General features: G+C 35.5%; 1 protein-coding gene across 1 annotated transcript; it reads right to left on the reverse strand.

Annotated features, from left to right (window-relative positions):
• Positions 1 to 285: 285 nt before the first annotated feature.
• Positions 286 to 23,959, reverse strand: LOC144433272 (alpha-aminoadipic semialdehyde synthase, mitochondrial-like). Its single transcript, XM_078121615.1, has 22 exons — positions 23,912 to 23,959; positions 21,253 to 21,614; positions 20,602 to 20,778; positions 19,682 to 19,834; positions 18,499 to 18,645; positions 17,640 to 17,718; positions 16,467 to 16,594; positions 15,414 to 15,697; positions 14,206 to 14,317; positions 13,438 to 13,500; positions 12,587 to 12,660; positions 10,724 to 10,851; positions 9,685 to 9,814; positions 8,926 to 9,036; positions 8,037 to 8,145; positions 7,685 to 7,761; positions 6,904 to 7,135; positions 6,194 to 6,289; positions 5,452 to 5,567; positions 4,799 to 4,887; positions 3,816 to 3,992; positions 286 to 2,484 (listed from the first exon to the last, which is right to left on the reverse strand). Exons 2-22 carry the CDS (start codon positions 21,487 to 21,489, stop codon positions 2,366 to 2,368), a joined length of 2,838 nt encoding a protein of 945 aa, XP_077977741.1. The 5' UTR covers positions 21,490 to 21,614; positions 23,912 to 23,959; the 3' UTR covers positions 286 to 2,365.
• Positions 23,960 to 24,184: the final 225 nt, after the last annotated feature.

A 24,184-nucleotide genomic window follows, 5' to 3' on the forward strand; every position in this document is an offset into this window, starting at 1 on the left:
TATATATATATATACATGTATATATACATGTATATATATATGTGTGTGTGCCACAATGATGAAATGTAACAATGCAACATTTTTGTCAAGTCGGGTGATATTGTTTCGTCAACTGTCTTCTATTGTAGATACTTCTGTCTTTCTATCATTTTGTTTCTTAGCCTGTCTACATGGTGGATCTGCGTGACACAGCTACCTTTGTCCACTCTGAATAGTGTGACTGAGTATCAAAGATTCAGTCAGTATTAAAACAGGCTACAAACTAAAACAATGATATACTCTCAATTTTTTAGATGGTTCACATCATCTTTTATTAATCAATGCCATTTTCATCAACTCACACAAAATTGATGTGGAAATCAACTGGCCCAGACTTTTTTACAATGCTTCATTTAAATACCAATGCACATGGTAAAATGACATTATTTAACAAGAAATAAACTTGTATATTTTATAATTGGTTATACTAGAAATAGTACCTGAACTGAATATGTATACAATTCCAGAATTAACGCTAGTAAACGAGAAACAATAAAGGCCTCATTGGATAAGGATTCTGCAGCATATTCTCAACACATTGCATTACTCCCTCTGTATTCTTTGTACACAAGTCTGAAGTCTTTGTAATGGATTTGTCTTCATCTAGAAAACTAGTAATATCTGGCAGTCAGTGTCTTGTCATTCTGTCATGGTTTCAAATTCTGGTAAGACATTTTGAATTATCAGGAGTTTTTTTCAATGTCTTCTTTCAAAACATCTTGAAGGAACTCCCATTATTGTTACACTGTATCAAGCCCCCATGTGGCTAATTTGATAGATGGCTATTAACAATGTGCATATGTTGCCCAATATGATAATTCATCATCTGAGAATCCATTTAAAGATGGCCGTCAATTTAAAGATGGCCGCGAGTGCTGCAACTGCTCCAAAATGGCTGGTATAAAAGATTGCTTCTGATTGGTCAATATATTGCAGGATAATGGCATTTTTGGGGGCCATGTGAGGCTGTGCAGTGCTCTGAAGGTTTTGATAGGAGATAAACAGTGGAGATTGAAGACAGGCAAGTTGGTACTTTTAAAGCTCTGTTTTCTCAGCTATATAGTGTGTAATGCAAGGCTTATGAATATTCCCCATTATAATAGGTAGTCTTTCAGAGGGCAAAGTAAATTCATAAAACACATGTCTGAGAGCAAAATGTAAAAAAAAATGAAAGCTCATATCTACACTACAATAGAAAACTAACAAACCATGCTGACTTGATTCAGACTATGACAACAATCAGAACACAATAAAACGTCTCATATTACTACCATGGAAAACAAGCTATCGATAAACTATGATAGACACACAAAGTAAAACCATTGTTTTTGCCTGTGGTAGATGATAGCAGTGTCTTGGTTATACAGATATAATCACCCTGTAATCATGAGAGTGTAAACACCAGAAGTCTCAAAAAATCCAGACCAGTTTGTACTGACATAAGTTTGAAATGAAGGTGAATGGGCTGCTGCTTGAGAAAACTGACTATCAGAGATGCCACCCTACACAGTATGAGTGTATCTACGTCTATATTCATCGATAGTTTATTCAACACATTGCAATACAACCAATAACACCAAAGTGAAGTGTTTTCTGTGTGTACCACAATCGTTTATAGCATCCATATATCAAGTACAACCCATAACACCAAAGTGAAGCATTTTCTGTATGTACCGCAATCACTTATAGCATCCTTATCAAGTGTAAAACAATACTGTTTCATTTGCTATTAAATACAACCCACAACACCAAAGTAAAGCATTTTCTGTATGTACCACAATCATTTATACTATCCATATCAAGTGTAAAAGTCATTTGCTTAGAAAAGCCACGTGCTTGGCTTGTAAATAAACCAATTGGAACAATATACTTTTACACCTTGATATGAATGTTACAAACGAGTGTAGCACATAGAGAAAGTGCTTTACTTAGGTATTACTAGTTGTAATAATTTAACTTTGTGTCTGTGTTAGTTTGCCACTAGTTGATTTGCCACTGTTGTAAGATCTCACCTCAAAACATTATTTCAAAACTCAAAACAAAGTAAACTAAAGAGTAAACTAAAATACAAATTAAAAAAAATTATTTAAAGTGAAGAACACATTTATGACATAGCCCTTACTTGGATATTGAGATAAAGAGCATTGTATCAATAATATACATACATACATATTACACAAAAACACAAAACTATTATATATAATATACTGTCAGTCATCTTAAAGCTTTATAAGCCAAATGTTAACGCTGTTGAAAGAGATGAGATACAGTCAGGTTTCATCTGATGTGAATAAAATAACAATATTTTAATTTCCCTTCATGATGTTCAGTTGATATATTCAATACTTTCAGAACTTGTGATGCCCTCATCTATGAGTCTGTGAAGTATAGGTCTGTGGATTTCTTTTGCAAATGGTTTGACCATTCCCTTCTGATCAATCTCACCTGAAATGCAAACATTAACAATAATCATTACTGGGACAAGCCATTAAAGAAGCAAGTCCACTTGTTATCAAAGAGTACCAATATTTACACATGTGATGATGGGCTCTTACATAACACAAGTAAACAGTGTAGTTCACAGCGTAAGATCATTTCTAAGGAGTGGGTCAATTGAGGCAAACCTTATCTCCGTCTTATATCAGTTGTTATCAATTTATTAGGCTATTATAAGTAACACTACAAACAGCTTTAGAGATGCAAACAACTTTTATGACACCCGTTTTCGTCAGGCAAGCCCGCGGGTTTGTTGCACTTGGACCGTTAATGGCTTGTGAATGTCATGTTAAGATTTGCCATGATAGTTAAATTTAGATTTTAGAATGCTAGCCTAGTGGTTACACACCACCATGACAGAGAGGATCCTGGGAGTGAATGCAAGCATTTTCACTATCACAACACACAATAGTGTACACACTACCATGGCAGAGAGAACCCTGGGAGTTAATGCACGTCTTTTCACTACCACAACACACAATAGTGTATATACTACCATAGCAGAGAAGACCCTGGGAGTGAATGCAAGCCTTTTCACTATCACAACACACAAAAGTGTATACACTACCATGGCAGAGAGGACCCTGGGAGTGAATGCAAGCATTTTCACTATCACAACACACAATAGTGTATACACTACCATGGCAGAGAGGACCCTGGGAGTGAATGCAAGCATTTTCACTATCACAACACACAATAGTGTATACACTACCATGGCAGAGAGGACCCTGGGAGTGAATGCAAGCATTTTCACTATCACAACACACAATAGTGTATACACTACCATGGCAGAGAGGACCCTGGGAGTGAATGCAAGCATTTTCACTATCACAACACACAATAGTGTACACACTACCATGGCAGAGAGGACCCTCAGAGTGAATGCAAGCCTTTTCACTACCACAACACAGTGTAGTATACCACAAAATACAAAACTCAAATAGCTATGCATACACTGTAGTTAAAATCCCCCCCCCCCTCCAAGTTAGTTGGTATCATAATGTGAAAAATTATCTGCTGTCATTTTCATATCCCAAAATACAAAGACATGTATCAAATCTGGCCACTTTCAAGATCACACCAGACATATCTGTTCTAACAAGCATTCAATGTGGATTGTGGGTTATAGCAATATTGAACAGAACTATCATGGCTTTTGGAATCTGGTGCAATAGGATTTTTTTTGATTGATTGATTGATTGATTGATTGATTGATTGATTGATTGATTGATTGATTGAAAAATTCAAAAAAGATAGCCACAAGTACAAAATGAACTTACCATCAAGTACCATTCTAGCAGCAATTGCACATGGAAAGCCGACAGTCTTTGCCATAGCAGAGAATCCATCGGGATCACCATATACTACCATATCAATGTGATGAATGAGTTCATTTCCAGTAGGTTGTCTAATACCTACATCATGTCTCAGAATTATCATATCTCTCTCACCAGCATCTAAAAAAAAAAACATTTGAAAAGATTACTTTTAGATAGGATATTTTATATTAATTTAACTGATACACGGCTCCATATTGGCTATTGGACTAGTACATGCATGTATAGAAACAGACTCGAATTTGTTCAGAAGCAAACGTATAACGGGAGTATTATTATTTTCAATCTAACAACCAACAATATATTCTCAAAACATACCTTTTTACTGTATGATTGTTTTATTCACTTTCACTGATGAATTGTGTTTTAATGGTGTCTTAGTGCTGTAAGGCGCTTTGAGATGTTTTTACATGGAAAGCGTTTGTCTTTTTAAGAAATAAATATTATTATATTATTATTATTATTATTATTATTATTATTATTATTATTATATTCACTGAAAATCGTCAAAATGCCAATAATTAGACATTGTACATGTTGATTAGTGGTCGACTTTATCCAGAAGTAGTATAGTAACATGTTGACATCGTTATTGAACTGGGTCACTGATTTTTGGGGTGTGGACCCACAAATTAATTTGATTGGATTTATTGTACCATATTTTTGTACAACTACACGGCTATGTTTACCCATATATTGGTGATTCAATACTGTTCAGGGTGTACAATTTTATGAGTCTTCTCATTGTATCTAACAGAACAGTTTAAAAAAAAAAAAAAAAAAAAAAAAAAACGTTTCAGTTGCAGCTAGTGCAGAAATGTTACCTATTTGGGTTTCTAAAATAAATTGCAATCAGTTTCTCTTGTCATTGGATTATGTTTATGTGTATTCTGGAAAGGTTAAAAGTTGATGGTGTTGTATCTTACCATAGGAAAGTTGCCGGTCCAAGTAGTAGGAAATGGTGTCCAAAGGTGTGTTTCTCTTGAGTACCGGTTCACTTGACAGTAGACCCAGCCTAGTTAAGGATGAAATCACATATTTGTCATAGCATATCTTAGCTCACAAATATGTACACTGGTGTGTCTGTCTGTGTGTGTGTGGGGGGGGGGGGGTTTATGATGTGTGTAGCCTTTTTTACATAAATCGATTTGCAATGCATCAACTACTTCCTCAGTTTGGATTACACCACATAATGTTAATACAGGACATGACATGACAAAATGAGACAGAACACTATAAAATCAATATGCTAATAGTATCTCTCCAATATGTACCTTACTGTAGGTTGTAATTCTTGTGTGGATGTGTATGTGAGTGTGTGAATGCAAACATTTTCTCTCTTTCTTTCTCTTTCTTTATCGTTTCCTCTCTCTCTCTCTCTCTCTCTCTCTCTCTCCCTCCCTCCCTCTTTGAAAGTATATAAATGTATAACACATACTAATACATGCATATTCCTATATAAATACTTTTTCACAGAAGTATTGAATTTTTTTCATGCAAATGGTTGACGAATAAATACTATATATCACTTAAAGGGGTGCTAATTTAGAAAGGGTCAATTTCAAACATTAATTCATACCTGATAATGCCATCTAATCTGTTTTGATCACATCCAACTCTTTCATAGATAGCGTCTTTGAGAATGTCAGTAGATGTGTCGCTATGTATCCCCAGAAGGACACACACTAATTCTTTCTGTAGAGACAACAAGATGATGTTTACCTCTGAACATCTATTCATACATTATCATATATGGCATGAAATATCAAGATGTACCTTGCACTTGACTTTTACAGTCACTGGTTTTCACAAATTACTCACAAGTATTTCACATACTCTTCTGGATGCTAACAAATAGTGCACATTTTTATAGCATTTTCCCTGTGCTCAAAGCAATGCACAATGTTTTATGAAACATAACACAGACCTGAATTCAACACAATTGAATGGGTCATGTATACTTCATCTCCCTGGCAACCATCCAAGTGAAACTTTTGTTAACGATTGAATAGACAAATGTCCAGTACTGTCAAACTGCTATTTTTTACCAATAACTATTAAAATTACCAATAAGTATTAAAATTACCAAAGTTGACCAAATGTTGAAAATTAGAGCTGAAACGTGTTTTGTACATATGATATACTAGTACCATTTGTGTATATAATTTTGACTTTCCTGACATGACACTAATTTATAGTTATCCTCAATTAACAACAACAACAACAACAACAACAACAACACATCAGACCTCAACAGCAGCAAAGTCCACAGGACTTGAAGCAAAGTGTAAACACATGATAACTATGATTCTTATACTTACCCATGTAATAGGACCAGAAGTAGGTTGGAGAGCACTGTGATCATTGGCATCTACCATACCAATTAACTGGAGGCCTTTAGCAATGGTAGAGTAACCCTACAATTAACATATACACATCATGGTGTACTAAACCTCATTAAAACAAAAGCACTGATCCCTTGCCCATGTGAGGGCGCTAACACACCACAATATGATACCTGTAAGATATGCTGTGTTCTGGCAATGTCCATAGGCCTACCCCCTCTCTCAGGCCTGGTGAGGGTGTAACAGCACAACATATCTCACAGTTTCTGAACTTTCATAGTCTTTTTTTACGCCCGTTCCTCTAATAAAAGTTGTCCAAATGCTGCAGATATAGTTACTGTTACTGCAACACTGGCAATGCACAACATATCTTACAGTTTCTGAACTTTCATAGTCTTTTTTTACGCCCGTTCCTCTAATAAAAGTTGTCCAAATGCTGCAGATATAGTTACTGTTACTGCAACACTGGCAATGCTCGAGAGAAAACCACAAAGATTTGGGATTTGATTTTTTTTAATATTTTGAGTCCAAATAGAACATTTTTATTGGTAACAAGTAATCCTGAGTCTATGACCATTCATTCTTGCTTGATTATCATCTTGGCAACTGACATATCTATGTATGCAAAGTATATGAGCATTTGTCTGTTTTGTTATCTACAGCTACAGAGGATAAAAACTACATACTCTGTACCGAAGTGTTCCACGTAGAATTGTGTTGGCAGTGTGGATACCATACTCCTCCTTGTATATAGTGGAGTCTCTGTTTGGGAATCCTTCCAGATTGAAACCAGGAAGAAAGTTCATATGTTCTACATTGTCTAGGAGTGCACCCCCTGCTGGTATATGAATAACCTGTCCATCTTTCAAGTACTTGGCTTCACCCATTGTGTTTAACAGTACACCTCGAGGGCTCCAACTATGGGAGAAAATTTAAGAAAATTTAAGGAGAGCAACCGCAATCAGTTACCTTTATCAAGTGTAAAACACTGCACTCAAGCATAACTGGCGATGGCGATAATTGACTATTTTTCAATTTATTATACACACAGAGAGACATACATATGCCTGCATCATACAAACCTGCAACATGTACATTCACATGCATTAAGTACAGACACACACAAGTAAATAGAAATCCAGATGCACACACACACACACACCCAAACACACACACACACACACACACATACACATGTATACACACATACACACATACATTATGCACGTGTATACATACACACATACACAATACATGCATGCACACAGACACAGACACACATTCAGACAGATAGCTTCACACAGCCACAGATGACACAAACACAGACATAGATAGACAATAACACATATATTACACACAGACACACACAGACACAGAAAGAGACACACAGGCAGACATACGCACACACAGACATAGACACCATGCACATACACACACACAGAGTAGAGGCAGGTTTATATAACTCACCTGAATTTGTATCTCAGAGGATTATCAGAATACTCGGGTGCTGGCAATCCACCACAATAAGATATAAAGGATGTGACCTGTAAAGTAAATGAACTGAGAAAAATCACCACACATACATGTATCATTCTAAAATAGTAAGATGCTAGTTTGATCTACAACACGTACCATATATAGAATTCCTGACTCTGTGTACTTTGCTTAGCATACTTACATACACTGATTTTCAATACATTGGGAGTTATTTCACTAACGTTGCACCCTGTACGTCTGATGTTTGGGTTCACTGTCAAGTGCAAGACTGTTTCAGCATGTTGGCATGGAAATCAACTATCTATCAAAAGGATAAACTTACAGTTTCGTCATGAGTAGCGGCTTCATCAAAACATTTCATGGCCAACATATGATCAATGCCTGGATCTAGACCAACTTCATTCACTACAGTAATCCCAGCATCCAAAGCACTATGAACATAAAATATAGTCAAAGGTCAATGAAAGGTCAATTAAGGTCACACATCAGATTACCATATCTAGAACAGGCAAAGATAGGGTCAAAGTTCAATGAAAGGTCAATTGAGGTCACAAAGACTTGGTAGATATGGTGTATAATATTAAATGACGAAATATAACAATATGTTTTGAAAATGATGAATGTTTGTGTTATGCAACATTTTTTAAATATCTTTGTTATCCAAGAATTACCTGTGATACGCAGATCTTGTAACTACGTGTTCTCATTTTATGACAAATGACAATCATATCACCTATACTTTCCCTAGTCATACAAAGAAAACACTGAGGAACAATATCTAACAAATGGTACACCCTGTAAAATCTGTTCTTCTTCTTCTTTCATATATTACTCAACGTCCCATATCGGACTAGGATGTGGTGTGTTCAAAAATGTTGTATTAGTCCTTGATGTATCTGTCTCTTGTACTCTGTTCAAAGTTGTAACTGCTTGTGTGAATTGTTCTGGTTCTAATTTTTTCCTTATCTCTGGTTATGTTGATTATTTCTTGGGGTATTTTTGTTCCAGTCTCCGACTGTCCTTGGCACAAGTGAGTATTTGTGACAGTCTATATGTGCCTGATGTTGAATGAAACTTTTTGAGTGTGTGTGTGTCGAGTTTGCCTTTAGTTGAACTTGGTGACTGGCTGTTTTGTATTGGTAGGACCAAGTGACACCCCCCCAACCCCCAACCCCCAATGGATTCGTGTAAAATACTGAGTCAAGTCTCACCTCTGATGAAGTTCTGCCATGGCTGGTGTCAGATAACTTGCTGTTGTCAGGTTAGTCTTTTCTTGGATGCACATCTTTAGCACAACTGGATGTAGAGAATATGGCAGCAGACTGTAAACACAAAACATAAATTGTTAATTTAGTTACAACGATTTTAATGAATTCTGTACGACTATCAAACAACAATAATATAACATATATTTACTTTAGATTTCTGTGTGCAGTTGAAAAAAAATGAAGAGTTTCAAATCTGGGATGACTATCAGCGATATTCTTGAGGTTTGAGTATAAATGCTTTCAAAAGTTTATAACTATGTTAGTATAAAATAACAAGCGAGATAATTATCTTATGTACGCCAAATTAATGAAAATTACAAGAACAAAGCATAGAAATGACTCCAATTTGTTGATGAAGTCCTTATTGGAAGGATGAAAGCTTCAGGTACATATGGCTTTTCTAAACTATTTGTGTTAGAAATTGAAAAGTTTATACTACATTAGACTTACTAACGTCGTTAATAATACACGAATAAAGACTGCAGAAGAACTGAATTGAAGAAAATTCTGAATTGCAGACTTGAATAACTGATCATCATCGTAAAACCACCTGCCTCTTTTACAGTGGCAGAAAAACGTTACTCAGGCTTGCAAAAATGAACTGAATACAAATTGACGAAAATATTGCGATGGAGTAAGTTAATAGATAAAACAGACTTTTTGTCTCATTGAATATTGATGGATTTTATATATTTTTTTTACCTGATGACTAAGTCATGATCTTTAACTAACTTCTGTAGAAATCCTACATGTTTCTGTACATCTACATCATGAGCCACAACATTGGGATACTTCTCTGCTAGCTTCTCAGCTTCAGAACGTATTGCTGAACCTGTATACAGAGAGTGAATGAAGATTTAGTACTAGGTGAGTCACTCTGTGACAGAATGTAGATTTAGTTAGTGCTAGGTGAGTCACTGTGACAGAATGTAGATTTAGTGCTAGGTGAGTCACTGTGTGACAGAATGTAGATTTAGTGCTAGGTGAGTCACTCTGACAGAATGTAGATTTAGTGCTAGGTGAGTCACTCTGTGACAGAATGTAGATTTAGTTAGTGCTAGGTGAGTCACTGTGACAGAATGTAGATTTAGTGCTAGGTGAGTCACTGTGTGACAGAATGTAGATTTAGTGCTAGGTGAGTCACTCTGACAGAATGTAGATTTAGTGCTAGGTGAGTCACTCTGTGACAGAATGTAGATTTAGTGCTAGGCAGGTCACTCTGTGACAGAATGTAGATTTAGTGCTAGGCAGGTCACTCTGTGACAGAATGTAGATTTAGTGCTAGGTGAGTCACTCTGTGACAGAATGTAGATTTAGTGCTAGGTGAGTCACTCTGTGACAGAATGTAGATTTAGTGCTAGGCAGGTCACTGTGACAGAATGTAGATTTAGTGCTAGGTGAGTCACTCTGTGACAGAATGTAGATTTAGTGCTAGGTGAGTCACTCTGTGACAGAATGTAGATTTAGTGCTAGGTGAGTCACTCTGTGACAGAATGTAGATTTAAGAGAAGTCACTCAAATAACACAATCTACAAATAGCTTTATAAAATGCCCGATATTTCATCTCATCTCATCTCCCTCCATCCCTCCCTCCCTCACCCCCCCCCCCTCCCTATCTTTTTTTTGCCACAATCTATATACCAGTCTCAATACACCATACACTATCCTTGACAGCTGAACACTCCTGTCAATCCCCAAGACTACTTAAGATAAAATTGATGATTTCATGCATAATTCTCACCAATAGTGACTGCTACATTTCTGTCTCTAGATAGATATTCTATAAGAGGTGATGATACATAACCAGCTCCTAATACCAGAACTTTCTTCCATGCTGAGATCGATGGCACTTGGATTGCCCGGCGCCCTCTGTTGACAATGGACACACACAAAATATGTTAAATAAATGTATTACAAGACAGTGTATTAAGCTTTTTTTAAGCTGACGAGAATTTGAAGTGATAGAAGCTGAGTTTACAAGCTTTTATTTTTTTTTTTACTCCAAAGGGGTTTACAAAAATACTCCTGATCATTACCTTTGATGACATTACAAATTGTCTTCTGGTATTCATAGTATTAGGCCTAATAAAAAAATTCTGTGGTTCCGGTTACACTCAATTTTAGAATAGGTGGGATAGGTAGATTTTTTATTTGATTTTATTATATATATTTTTTCTGTGTGAGTGTCTAGGTCAGGTTTTCCATTGTTTTCCAAATGTCTCTGTGTTTAATATTTATTTCTTCCTATCAGATGTAAAGCCATTACAGATTGGAAGAACAGTTTTATTTTGTCTTTTTTTAAGTTGATGTCAGTTTCCGCATCCACTATTTCTCGTGAGATTTCACAATTATTGCAATTTTATTAATTTTTTCTTGTATATGTTTTAAAAAAGTTTAGGGACAATAGTGAAAAGCTAGGTGGGGGTCGGGTAACCGCAACCGAACTTTTAATTTTTTTAGGCCTTTGTGGATGGCTTAACAGGGCTTTCCTTCATATTTTCCTACATAATATACCAATTTTGTTCACTGACTCATTTATATGCCACGCCCTAAATACCAGGTATAACATCTGCTGGTAACAAACAATTGTTTACAATGTGTCAGTCAGTAGAATACTACAATAAACCCTTTACAATCGGAAAAGTACAAACCAGATTTAAACTGAATGCCTCCCGTAAGGGAATCACTAATTATGCAAATAATTCATTAAACTAAAAAAACTATGGTAACAGGCTTTGTTTTTTGGACAAGCGTGCTTTCTTAGGTTAATGTATGCAAGAGTGTATGATACTGCTTAATGCAGTCTTAAGATATAGCCTAATTACCGAAAATTTATTAACACTGTAAGGTACACCAACTAACTTTATAGGACATACACAATTTGTTATGGTTAATGTATGTACTGAATTGTATTGAAATTGAAGCATGCAGTCATAAGATATAGCCTAATTACCAAGAATCATTAATTATGCAAATTATTCATTAACAATTATTTTGGAATTGAAGTATGTATTCTTAAGATATAGCCTAATTACCGAAAATCATTGATTATGCAAATAATTCATTAACACTGTATGGTTACGACCATTTACGACCCTTTAAAGTGGCCATATGGATGAGGATTGGGTATTTATTTTGGATTTTTAATTTCTAAAACAATTTTATCATGGCGGCCTACTTGAAAAATCAAAGTGAAACAACATATGCAATGACCTTTATAACCCAATAAATTGCAAAGGACTGATAAATGTTTAAAATGTTTGTTATTGTGCGTACAATAAGAAACTTGTTTACACATTTTTGGGCTTTTTACAGTGTATTGAGTTACAAACACAGACTTGCCATATGTTGTTTCATATTGATTTTCCAAGTAGAAGCCATGATAAAATTGTTTTATAAATTAAAAATCCAAAATAAATACCCTATCATCATCCATATGACCACTTTAATCAGATCTTCATAAAAGCAGCACAAATGGTTGTATTTATTTTTAAAATATTTAGCAATTCCATTTTGAGATGTATAGCATATGTCATATTAATTGGTTGAAATAATTTTCAAATTTACTTTTAAATATAAAAAAAAATTCAGTCGTTATACTCACATTTCACGTTTCCTTCTCAGGTCTTCGATATACTTGTATTTTGGAGTAAGTTCACCATTGGAACATATGATAGCCTATGGAAATGATAGAATGTGACTATACTAATAGAGGTGACAGTGTTTTTTGTTATTTTATTCAGGGTGATTAGCAGGTATTATCTACCTGAGGTTTCCTGGCATTTTACTGGGGTTTACAACCAAAATAATGGTACATGGAATAGAAAGCTTCGCAAACTTTACCGGAATTTCCAAACTGCAGTAAAAACACTGGGTGATATTAGATAGGTATTGGTCACTATTAGTGACTTTAACTATACTATTTAGACATGAATATATGTTGTATATAGTCAAGATGAAGGGAATTTTTTACTGTGGTGAGTTTTCACAATTTCAGATATTATCTAATGTTAAAATCAACAGTATATCACAAACATTGCAGTATAGAAGAGTGTTTTTCAAGTTGTGTTACTGTTTTTTTTTGTACAGCCATCCTACCAATTGTCAACAAACAGTTATTTTCTCATCACAACATATGGACCTAATGGTGAGATTAGTGCTCGTCACTACATAAAGTTGTACAGAAATCTGTGTCATTTAAAGGAGGAGATTTTTTTTTCAAATTTCACTAAATCTAGAAAATATAGAAGCTACACAATTAAACGAATCTATAATATGAAATGAAAGTCACCTAAATTTAAAAACTTTGATTTATCCTGGGTGTTTCTAAGATGTGCAAAACTAACAACACATTCTGCAATTTTTTTTAAAATATGTACCAAAATTTGTTTCTCTATCTATAGAAAGCAATAAAACCATGGATTTTTGTGGTATTTTAGACTTATATATACTCACATCTCTGACAACTGGTGACAACTGAGATTCTCTTTCCAAAGGAAGATTTGCATCCATTGTTGCCTGAGGAAATTAACAGAAGTAAAATGTTAGAGATTACGGTCTCTGCTCCAATGAGAGAAATTGCATAAAACAACTACTTGTACATCTATGGGGTAATTTTTATAGTCATTTTTATTTGAAGATAATAATATAGACTCCTGAATATTTATATTCAGCTACTACATATGCATGTCTGATGAGTTCCTTGAGATGATGCGTGTACATGATAAGGGACGTAAACTGAACACTGAATGAGGAACAAGTTTCAACTCAATTAATGTTTCATGGTATCAACGCATAATATATGTGATGTAAAATCATGAAATAATACCCAAAAAATCATGAAATTACTTTCCAGAACCCAAAGTTTATGAAAATGACAGAATCCCTGATCAAATATTAGAATCAAGTGCACAATCAATCTATATTCACTAATTACGTCAAAAAAAAAAAACTTTCTATTTAGCTTCCAATTCCTATTCTTCAAATCATCAATGACAGTACAAATAGTTCCAAAGAAAATTGTATTTGATAAATGTCAAACAAAAAACTGGATGAAAATTTACTAAGTAAATGTCAACAACCCTATCTACAGTGTATACAAAACTTTTCAGTTCTTCAAATCACACTTTAAAAATCTCTTATCATGGTTTTGCCAACTTGCTAATTCTACGCTCACATTTACTGACTTTGTGACTGACAGTAGTTTGTTAATACTTTACTCACCATTTCTTCTACGTAGGTTCGCAGTAAATTCCCAAAGAAGTCCGTAGCCTCTCTTGGTAACTGTGCTGGCATATTGTCTATGGAACACACCAAGACCCCTTCGCCCGAAAAACTACAACACAAACGAAGCAAAAAAAAGAACAAAATAGTCAGTGTTTACACTAGGATTTGGAAAACACGATAACAGAGGGTGGAAACGAGGCAAAGCCGATTCCAATACTTTGTACAATATCCAAGAATGAATGTTCATAGACTCTGGGTTACTTACTACTGAAAATTTCTACTCAAGAGTCAAAATATTTCTTGGAAGTGAATCAATATGTTTTGGTGGCAACCCAGTAAAATACCTAAGGAACAGGAAGACTTTACACACACTTATTGTCCCTCAAACACACTGATATGGAACCCAGTAAAATACCTCCGAGGAACTCAGAACTACCCATAAACAATACACTAATGATCTTTGAGATTCACACATTGAGATCACAATTAATAGCATATGGTATGCAAAGTGTATGTTTAGACATTCATATACAAAATGTGCCAAAAAAGGAATATATAATTTATGTAATGTACTGGTGAGACTCAGATAGCAAACCACCTTCAAAGTAAAGTGCTAATCCTTTCACATTTATGGGGGGCTGGATACTTGAATTTAGCCATAGTTTTAAACTACACTTCCTAAACTATGTTATTTATTTTAGCCTTGAAAATACTCATCAGGTCGGTAAAGCATGGTATTATAACGGTTTGTATTGCACAACCAAGGCAAAACGGTATGACATAACAAACAGACAGTTTGACAAAACCTGTCAACCAGGTCAGGCGAAACGTTACTCGCAGGTAATTAGAATGTTTTGGTCGTGCAATAAGAACCGTTATAATACTATTTTATTTTTTTATTAAGTAAGAAATTACTGTACAAAAGTGAGGATTTTAGTAGCAAAACTGTAAGACGATTACAATGAAGAAAACAAAGTGTTATACTATATAGCTGCTATATCTCATCTTTGTGCAAGGTTCAGTGATATTCCTTGGTGCATGCAAGAGAGCACTGACTGGATATTTTGAATTGCAATTTCCCCCTCTAGGTGAAAATGAATCACCTTTGAAATATTCATAGACATCACTAGTGTTATATAAACAGAATGTCTATGGATATCTTGATTTCCAGCTACCCCCCTCTAGGCACAAATGGAATCACTTACCTTTCTGTCTTGAAATGTTCATGGACATCACTAGTATTGTACAAACAGAATGGTGCTTCAATACTTGTAGAGTAGTCAATGAATTCTACAGAGCCTTCAGGATCGGCTGAGATATCACATATAGCTAGAAGACGATGAGGTAAACCTGGGCATCCTTCACTTGTCTCTGTCTTTGGACTAGTGTGACGATCTAAAAGTGCTGCGGTGTCTTCATTTATGAGTAGTCTTGGATGGGTGGGTGCCCAGTAAATACCATTTACCATGACTGATGCCCAGGGTGCATACTGAAAAACAATGAGCAACAACAATATTAATACATTTTGTGTAATATTACATACCTGTATGTCACCTTTCCTTAAATGAGATAATCTGTGCTGCCTCTAAGTGTATATAATTGAATCCTTCACACAACAAACCCTGTCCTACCAGGTCCCCATTTTGCACAGCTGGGTTGACCCAGTGGTTCAAATATTCCATTAGCACTATATTTTTTCAAATGATATAACCTAGAATTTATTTCAATTCAGCCATTTACACATTATTGCTGCCATTTCAATCATAAACGGAGAAAGAGGTCTGTCAAATTTCCTGGCATAACTCAAACACTTCTGCTTTTAGAGTGGCCATATGGATGAGGATTGGGTGAGGATTTTTAATTGATCAAACAATTTTATTCAGGCTTCCTACTTAAAGAATCAATGTGAAACAACACACACCAAGTCTGTCTTTGTAACTCAATAAATTGCAAAAGATTTATCAATGTGTAAAATCTTTGTTATTGTACGTTACAATAACAAACTTTTTACACTATTTTTTAGCTTTTTGCAATTTACTGAGTTACAAACACAGACTTGGTTAATGTTGTTTCATATTGATATTTTGATTTCAAGTAGGAAGCCATGATAAAATTGTTTGATAAATTAAACATCCAAAATAAATACCCAATCGTCATCCATATGGCCACTTTAATACCGGGCCTCATAAATGACTATCAAACACATATATATTCTGGTTGGTCAAAACCAATTCATGGAAACTATTTTATCAACTCACTCTGGAACTGAAACTTGATGCATAAATCTCCGGATGTTCTTCAAACTCTGAGAAGCAAAATCCTCCACCGTTCTTCCTGTACAGATGATCCTCCATATCAATCACGGTGGCATACATTGTTTTATGATCTAGAACAAAGGAAAGAATAGCTGATTTACAAATAAATTAATCGCCTTTGCTCCTAAGTACTTATTACCATCAAATAAACCAAATCATGAATATTTATATATTCTGCTGCAACTAGCAAAATAACGCCAGTGCGTTTGCTTGAACAAAGAGAGCTTCATGCAAAGAGAATTAGGTCAAGGCAAACAAGATAACTGATACAAAGACGACAGTCGATGCCTCTGATAGAGGTTGATGCAGATTTCATCAGTTTTATGTTATGCATGTTATTTGTTTGTCTGTCAAAATAATTACAGGGACATGCGACATGTCTGTCGTGTAGTCCGAATCCTTGTTTTATTAAATCTAAATCACCCTCTGCAAAAGATAGACATATGCAACAATTACATTACAATGTATATGAATCACCCTATTCAAGATACAGCCAGCCACAAGCAACTATTGTATCCATTATTCCTGAACAGCTTACTTTCTTTGGTGTGTGTATTGAATCCAGGTTTGATTGAGTGGGGTTTATACTTTTAAAGTTACCGACACTAATTGCATTGTATGTCTTTGCGCATAAACCCTGCCTCGAGCATTCCTGATTGTCAAAAAACAAGGAAACACACCGGTGTTATTTCATGAATTGTATGACAAATGCATGTCTTGCTGACTCCTATAATGCAATGTGTGCATGGCACGACCTCCACTGAATAATGAATTTGAAACAAATTTCAACTCTGTGTTTCTCTTCAAATGCACAAAATATAAGTGATTAAAAATCAAGAACCAAATGTTTACAAAAACAACTTTATTTCCCAAAGTAATATTTGTCCTACATTAATTCTAGTATTGCATATACCTGGTTATGAGATGACAGATTAGTATGAAAATTGTTTATGTAACTATATGAACACTACTGTCTGCTGTATGTGCTACTTTATGCAAGGATGAACTACAACATAAATATATTTTACACCTCACAGCTTGTTCATTTGAAATAATTACGACTTTATCATCATCGTCTTGTAAATTTGGTATGTACAGTTACTGACAATTTCTTACCTCCATATTTAGCCACATATTCCAAATCTGCTGGTCGTACAAATTTGTGTGGAAGTTCTTTGAATATCTCCTGAGCACCCTATTTATACCCAGATGAGAGAGAAATAAAGATCATTGAATTCAACAAAATCTAACAGAGAAATATCACAGATTATTTTTATCCCCAAATTATCAATCCAATATTCATCAATAATGTTGAATGCACCTCAGAAATAAACTCTTTAAAACATTGATGTTCATTTGTTCAAGTAAACTCCAACCCATTCTCAGGTAAAATCAATAAAAAATGTCTGGGATCATCATACAAATTTTTGGAATAAATATCAAAATTTATTCATTTTACAATCCAATATGGCTACCAAATACTGTGTTTATTCTATGGTAAATAAAAGATTAATGATTGCCTTGAAAACAAGATGGTGAATCCCCAAATTTCATTTATTATTTCAAAAGGACCAGGAACAAGCTTTTTATATGCGCCATGATTTGGCAAAGTTTAGAAAGAACTCAAGAATTTTGATTGTCAGCGAAATTTGTCTCATGGTGCATTTTACCTTAACTCCAGATAAAAAACATCTTTTTAATATGAAAAGTTTAACATATAAATGAAATAGCTAGTGTTATAATGAGCCAAAATAATTGATGCTCCTTACGCTTTCGAACAAACTGACCTCTGACCTATCAAGTTTAAGGTGTTCCAATGAGAAAGAGATATACATACATACGGTCAACTTTACCTGAGAGCTAGCACGAGTGAAGTCAAAGGTCAAAGGAGGCCAAGAACAATACTCTTACCCGAGAGACATTACCCGCATCAGTGAAATCAAAGGTCAAAGGAGGCCAAGAACAAAACTCTTACCTGAGAGACATTACCAGCACCAGTGAAGACAAAGGTCAAAGGTCCTATAGATTTTGGCATCAGTCCGAGTGCTATTTCATAGCCTGCATCTCTGACAGCTTGTTTGGCCATACCACTATTGCGATAGTTGTGAGCTGAACCTATATGCTGTATATGAAATACATTACGGTTTGTATAAAATCAAAGTATATGAAATAAACTTCCGGCACTCCCAAGACACTCTATAATTTCTAAACATAAGGATATTGCACATTTTTCTGACTAATCATTATTTAGTGGGGAGAATTGTGTTGCTCATTTTGAAGAGTAGAAATTTCCCTGACATTTTTTTTGTCATCGGATCATTTATAATTTATGTCCTAAAAACTGACTAGAGTTCAGTCAATTGAATGTTTGAATAGGCAGACCACTGGGGAGTAACTTTTAAACACACAGTAAAGATTACATCAAAAAATCATATCAACTCAGCTTGCCCCCCACCCGTTAATCATGCTAATAAAACAATATTTCAACATTCTTTGAATTCAGGGAATTTACATATTAAACTATTACACCATGTACAAGCCAAGCTGAACAGGTCTGAACAAACAATGTCATTCAATGTCATGGTAATGTGTGTCTGAATAACTGGTTCTGTGGTGACCAAAATATAGGCCAAAACATTTACTGTTACATTATCCTATTTATCGGTAATTACACTTGTGTGGGTGTGATTTTACATTATTTCCCAATATTTTTCTTCATTTAGCCAGAAAATAATCATGACCTGAAATTTCTTGTTTATGGACTTGTAGTGATAAGGCCCCTTAGGTCACATGTATTTCCTTATAGTGACATGGCCCCCTAGGTCGCAAGTATTGTCCTTGTAGTGACAAGGCCCTTAGGTCGCAAGTATTGTCCTTGTAGTGACAAGCCCCCTAGGTCGCAAGTATTGTCCTTGTAGTGACAAGCCCCCTTAGGTCGCAAGTATTGTCCTTGTAGTGACAAGGCCCCTCAGGTCAAAAGTATTGTCTGTGTAGTGACAAGGCCCCTTAGGTCACAAGTATTGTCCTTGGCTGAATGAAGACAAATATTGCCGAATAGCACCTAAATCATATATTTACCATATAAATATTGCCGAATAGCACCAAATCATATATTTACCATATAAATATTGCCGAATAGCACCTAATCATATATTTACCATAAATGGAGTATGGTGACCTAATCCCAGCAATCTTAATCCTATTCCGTGGAGTATATTGATCATTCCAGCAATGCCGGCAAATTTACCAAAAGCTACTAAACGTTTACCAGTACTGTCTACCATCTTTTCATAATCCACTAAACGGATATTCTGAAAAAAAGAAAAAAACAAAACATGTCCTCTTGTGACTTTCCCATGTCTGGTTTATATTTGTGTCTGGAATTCTGTCCTCATGGTCAATCAATTTGTGCACCCCTACATGAATTTGAAACTTAACATTATATCATTTAAGCGCTATCAAACAGTAAGAGTTGTTAATGCTGCAACATCCCGTGGGGAGAGGCAACTCCCATAGACAATCATACAGTGGGGGGGGGGGGGGAGACGCACTGGACAGGGGTATTTTTTGTGATCTATGCGAAGTATTGTGAAAAGATACTTTTTTATAATTCTCAGAAGAGCCCCTCACATCATTTCACAAGAGTTGTCTACACGCAACCCCCCCCCCCAACCTTGAGTGCCATCCATTTCATCTAATTCCAAACTAATCAATGTGGTATTACCAACAAGGTATGTGTACTAACATGAATAAACAGAAGTTATTGCCTGTAATTTATAGTGCATATTATGTGAAATTTAACAAGTACTTTTACCAGTGTTATCACATTCTCAGAAACTATTTCATTTCATGTCGAAAACATCATTCTCCATGAATTTCCTGGGATAATAGCCATTTCCAGAACTTTCAAGAAATGCCTTGAAATTAAAGGAATTTCAAAAGCTTCCAAGGAATGTATGTGCATTGTATGATGGGGTCTTCATCAATATTCTACACTCACAGAAAAGGCATATAAACAAAGCATCTAAAAAACTAGACAATTTATTATAGCAAACTCACTAGAACACAATCACCATACCTTCTCTAGCATAGCATCTAACAACGGCATGTTTTCTTTCTGAGCTTTGATTGTATGTGAGAAGAAGGCATATGATTTATTTGGGATAAGTTTTTCTATTGGTACTTGTTTGACTCCAATAATTAAAGAAGCTTCCGTGATGTCTTCCTGGACTAGCGCTCCTGCATTCTCGTATTCCTGGAAAGGGAAAGAATGATGTCAAGTAAGATAGGCAAATAAAAATCTTCCTTTTCCACTTAATGTATGTGTCTGACAGTGTGTCCTGTATGCCAATTCTCGGTACTTGCAAATTGTGTTTTACATCATATTAGGGTGTTGAATTTTGGGTGTGGACCCAAATATCAGTTTTTATTGTATCATATTTAACAGTACAGCTGCACGAATACATTAACCCACAGATGATTCAATACTGTTCAGGATGAATAATATTATAAGTAGTAAAATCATGATAGCTAACAAAACAGTTCTAAAAAAAAACATTCCAGTCTCAACTAGTGCATATTTAAAGTCACTAGTCAAAAACTGATAATAGCCACAAACATTTACTACAAGTAAATTGTCATCCAAATGGAAACAACCTGTTACAGCTAGACAAACTCTACATTGCCTTTAATGTATTTCCTTCAAGATTTTGATTTTTTAAAATTATACCTGCATAGGGTAAGCTCGCCTGTTAGAAGGCTGTACCAATACTTTGATACCGTGGTTTGTTATTTCCTGGACATGCTTTGGTCCGATTGCTGCTCTTCTCTCCCACGGTGTCCCATCTTCACGTCGTAGCGCAATCACGAGGGGTCTTTGAGGTTTTCGAGAAAATGATCTGACAGCATGAATTTGAGTGGCAGTTAATACTGTCCTGTATAACTGTTTTGTATGGTTCTTCCACATTGTTGTGTACTACTGTCTCACACCTTCCAATGATTCAAATTTGTTGTGTTTCAGAAGAAATAAGTCACAAGTTTGGGAACAACTATCTATAATGTCACATCAACATTATCCAACAGGTACAAAATCTGGAGAGAGAGAAAGAGAGAAAAAAGTGTTAAAAAGTGAACATGAATTATGTATTTTTAGTAACTGTACACATGGTATTTTCACAGACACTGAGGTGCAATACCAAAACCATTACTGCATACCTGTATCGCTTCATGTGTTTAAAATCACATGAACATAGAATTGTGTTTTGTTTTTTAAAAACAAAATTTGCTGTTTGGGGTAAACATTTGTAGTAATAACAGAACCCCATGATGCATGAGTGTCACTTCATGTTTGTAGTATTTTCCTGCTGCACTTTCATTTGCTATATGCTTCTGGAGGTGAAGTCGTTTTACATTGATACTTTATCAAAAATAATTTCTTCAGATCACTTCAGTCTTGTGCATACTCTAGACATTACCAATATAATGTGATGTCCTGTATTATTAGAGCATAAGGGACAAATGCACCATGTCACACATGCTCGACAAACAAACTTCATCCATTAAGGTGGGACTCCTAAGGGTTTGATGTCAGAGCGATTGCTGAACTGCATTTGCACACGTCTAACCAAATAACAGGTTCTGTATTTACAACCACAATGTTGATAAGTTGATTAAAATTTACTGCTAATGTGATATACAATGTCAGGTTTTGGGTTAGCATTTTAAAGCGTTTACTACGTTTTTGCATTTTATCGATTGTACTTGTGTGACCACTACAATTATTACCATGGCATGGTTTATCTCATATACTATAAACATATAAATGTCGCACTTGTGAATGTTTGTTTATGGGAAGGAAAGGTGTTTTTTTGTACCTTGAGTAGTTTATTGAGCTTGTGTAGCATTGTGCAATCGTCCCTGAAGGAAATTGTGAGAAATGTGTACAATCTTGTACTATGTCAGGAGGTCACTGACAGTAACGGACAACAGTACAGACTTCCAAAACCAATTTATTCTCTGATCAGAACTGCTAATATATATTACTAGGCACAACAGCCTAAGAAATGGTCATTTTTGGCAGATGACACAAAGTAGATTTGTGTTAGGGGGTCTAACTCAATTCCAATTCCTTGTTAACTCCCTAGCTTGAATACAAAAGTGTTTCTACTTTATCTTCAAATCACAGTCCTACATTCTTGAGATATTTTAACAAGCCTTGAGTAGAAGTTAGAACACTGGCCATTTTCGCGGGTGGATTCCATTTCTACCTGTAACCCTAACTCCCTAGCTTGAATACAAATGTGAGTCTATTGAAGAGTCAGTCCACTGTTCTATATTCTCGACACAGTTTTAATAAACCAGGGTTTTCCTTTAACAGCCTTATCTACCTTAATTATATTTGCCCTGCGCCCAAGATAAAAATATGAACTGACTGCTCTGGTTAACATACCTGAAATGTACAGTATTATAAATGGCCATATAACATGCACTATTTATATATCTCTGAATACCTTTGACCTCATTAGACTAAATACATGTACTAACTAGTACTACATGTAGCTCTTCACAAACAAAATTCACACACACACACACACACACACACACACACACACACACACACACACACAATTTTGAAATGTTCTCTTTCGTTGTACCATGCACATCCCATCTTATACAACTACAGTGACATCAATTGTAAAATCCAACAAGAGAAATGATCAATGCCATTTCAAGCTTCCCACAACTATGTTTACCACACAGGTAGCTGAGGTACACTTAGCCCTTATTATACGTGTATGGCTGTGATGTACATGTACGTTACACTCCACGCAGCCTGGGGGTCGAGTGACAAAAAGTCACAGACCCATACACATCTTGATGAAAGCAGCGCTATGGTACACTATGCTATGATATTGTTCCAATCCAGACAGACGGACGGACGGACGGACAGACAGACAGACAGACACTTAACATATTCGTAGTAGGTACCCACACCACAGGCACTTGAACCAATCTTGGTTTTTTGTTTTTAAAGTATACTATACATATTTTAAATGCATAGAAATGATAGATTGGTTCAAGTGCCTGTGGTATCGTACCCATGTATTTCACTAAAGTGTTATACATTTTACATTTACGCTCTGCCTTACAGCAAGGATCCATGCCCACAGCAAGCAAATGAAAATTCGAGTAACTGCCACAGCACTCGTGTCTGTCACCGACTCACCGTAATAATAATATGAACTTAAGTTGAACTTGAAATTGTTCAGTGCTGAGCTGTTGACACAAATATGTGTATGATCACGATCGTTTTCTCGCCACCAGGGCTGAGCTAAGAGATAAATGTTATTGTTAAATTGTATCAGACAGCCATTTCATCCTGATCTTACCTTATTCACTAGCAAGAGAATGACAGACTGTTCTGCTCGCCATGTGTGTTTTCGACTGAAAGCATGAAACGGAAGTCATAAAAGAGCGCCCCCACCGGCAGGTATGAATGGAAAGTACACGATGTGAGGGCGAAACGTCACGACGACGGATCTTACAGTCTAGATGTGAATCTGTTGAGGGGGTGATTAAAACACATAGCGACAAGAGGGTTATTAAAAACTGCTGTGTGAAAGGGAGCTACTCAAATATAGTTTGTACTGAAACATACTGTT

Source organism: Glandiceps talaboti, chromosome 1, assembly GCF_964340395.1.
Source record: "Glandiceps talaboti chromosome 1, keGlaTala1.1, whole genome shotgun sequence".
NCBI classification, from domain to species: Eukaryota; Metazoa; Hemichordata; class Enteropneusta; family Spengelidae; genus Glandiceps; species Glandiceps talaboti.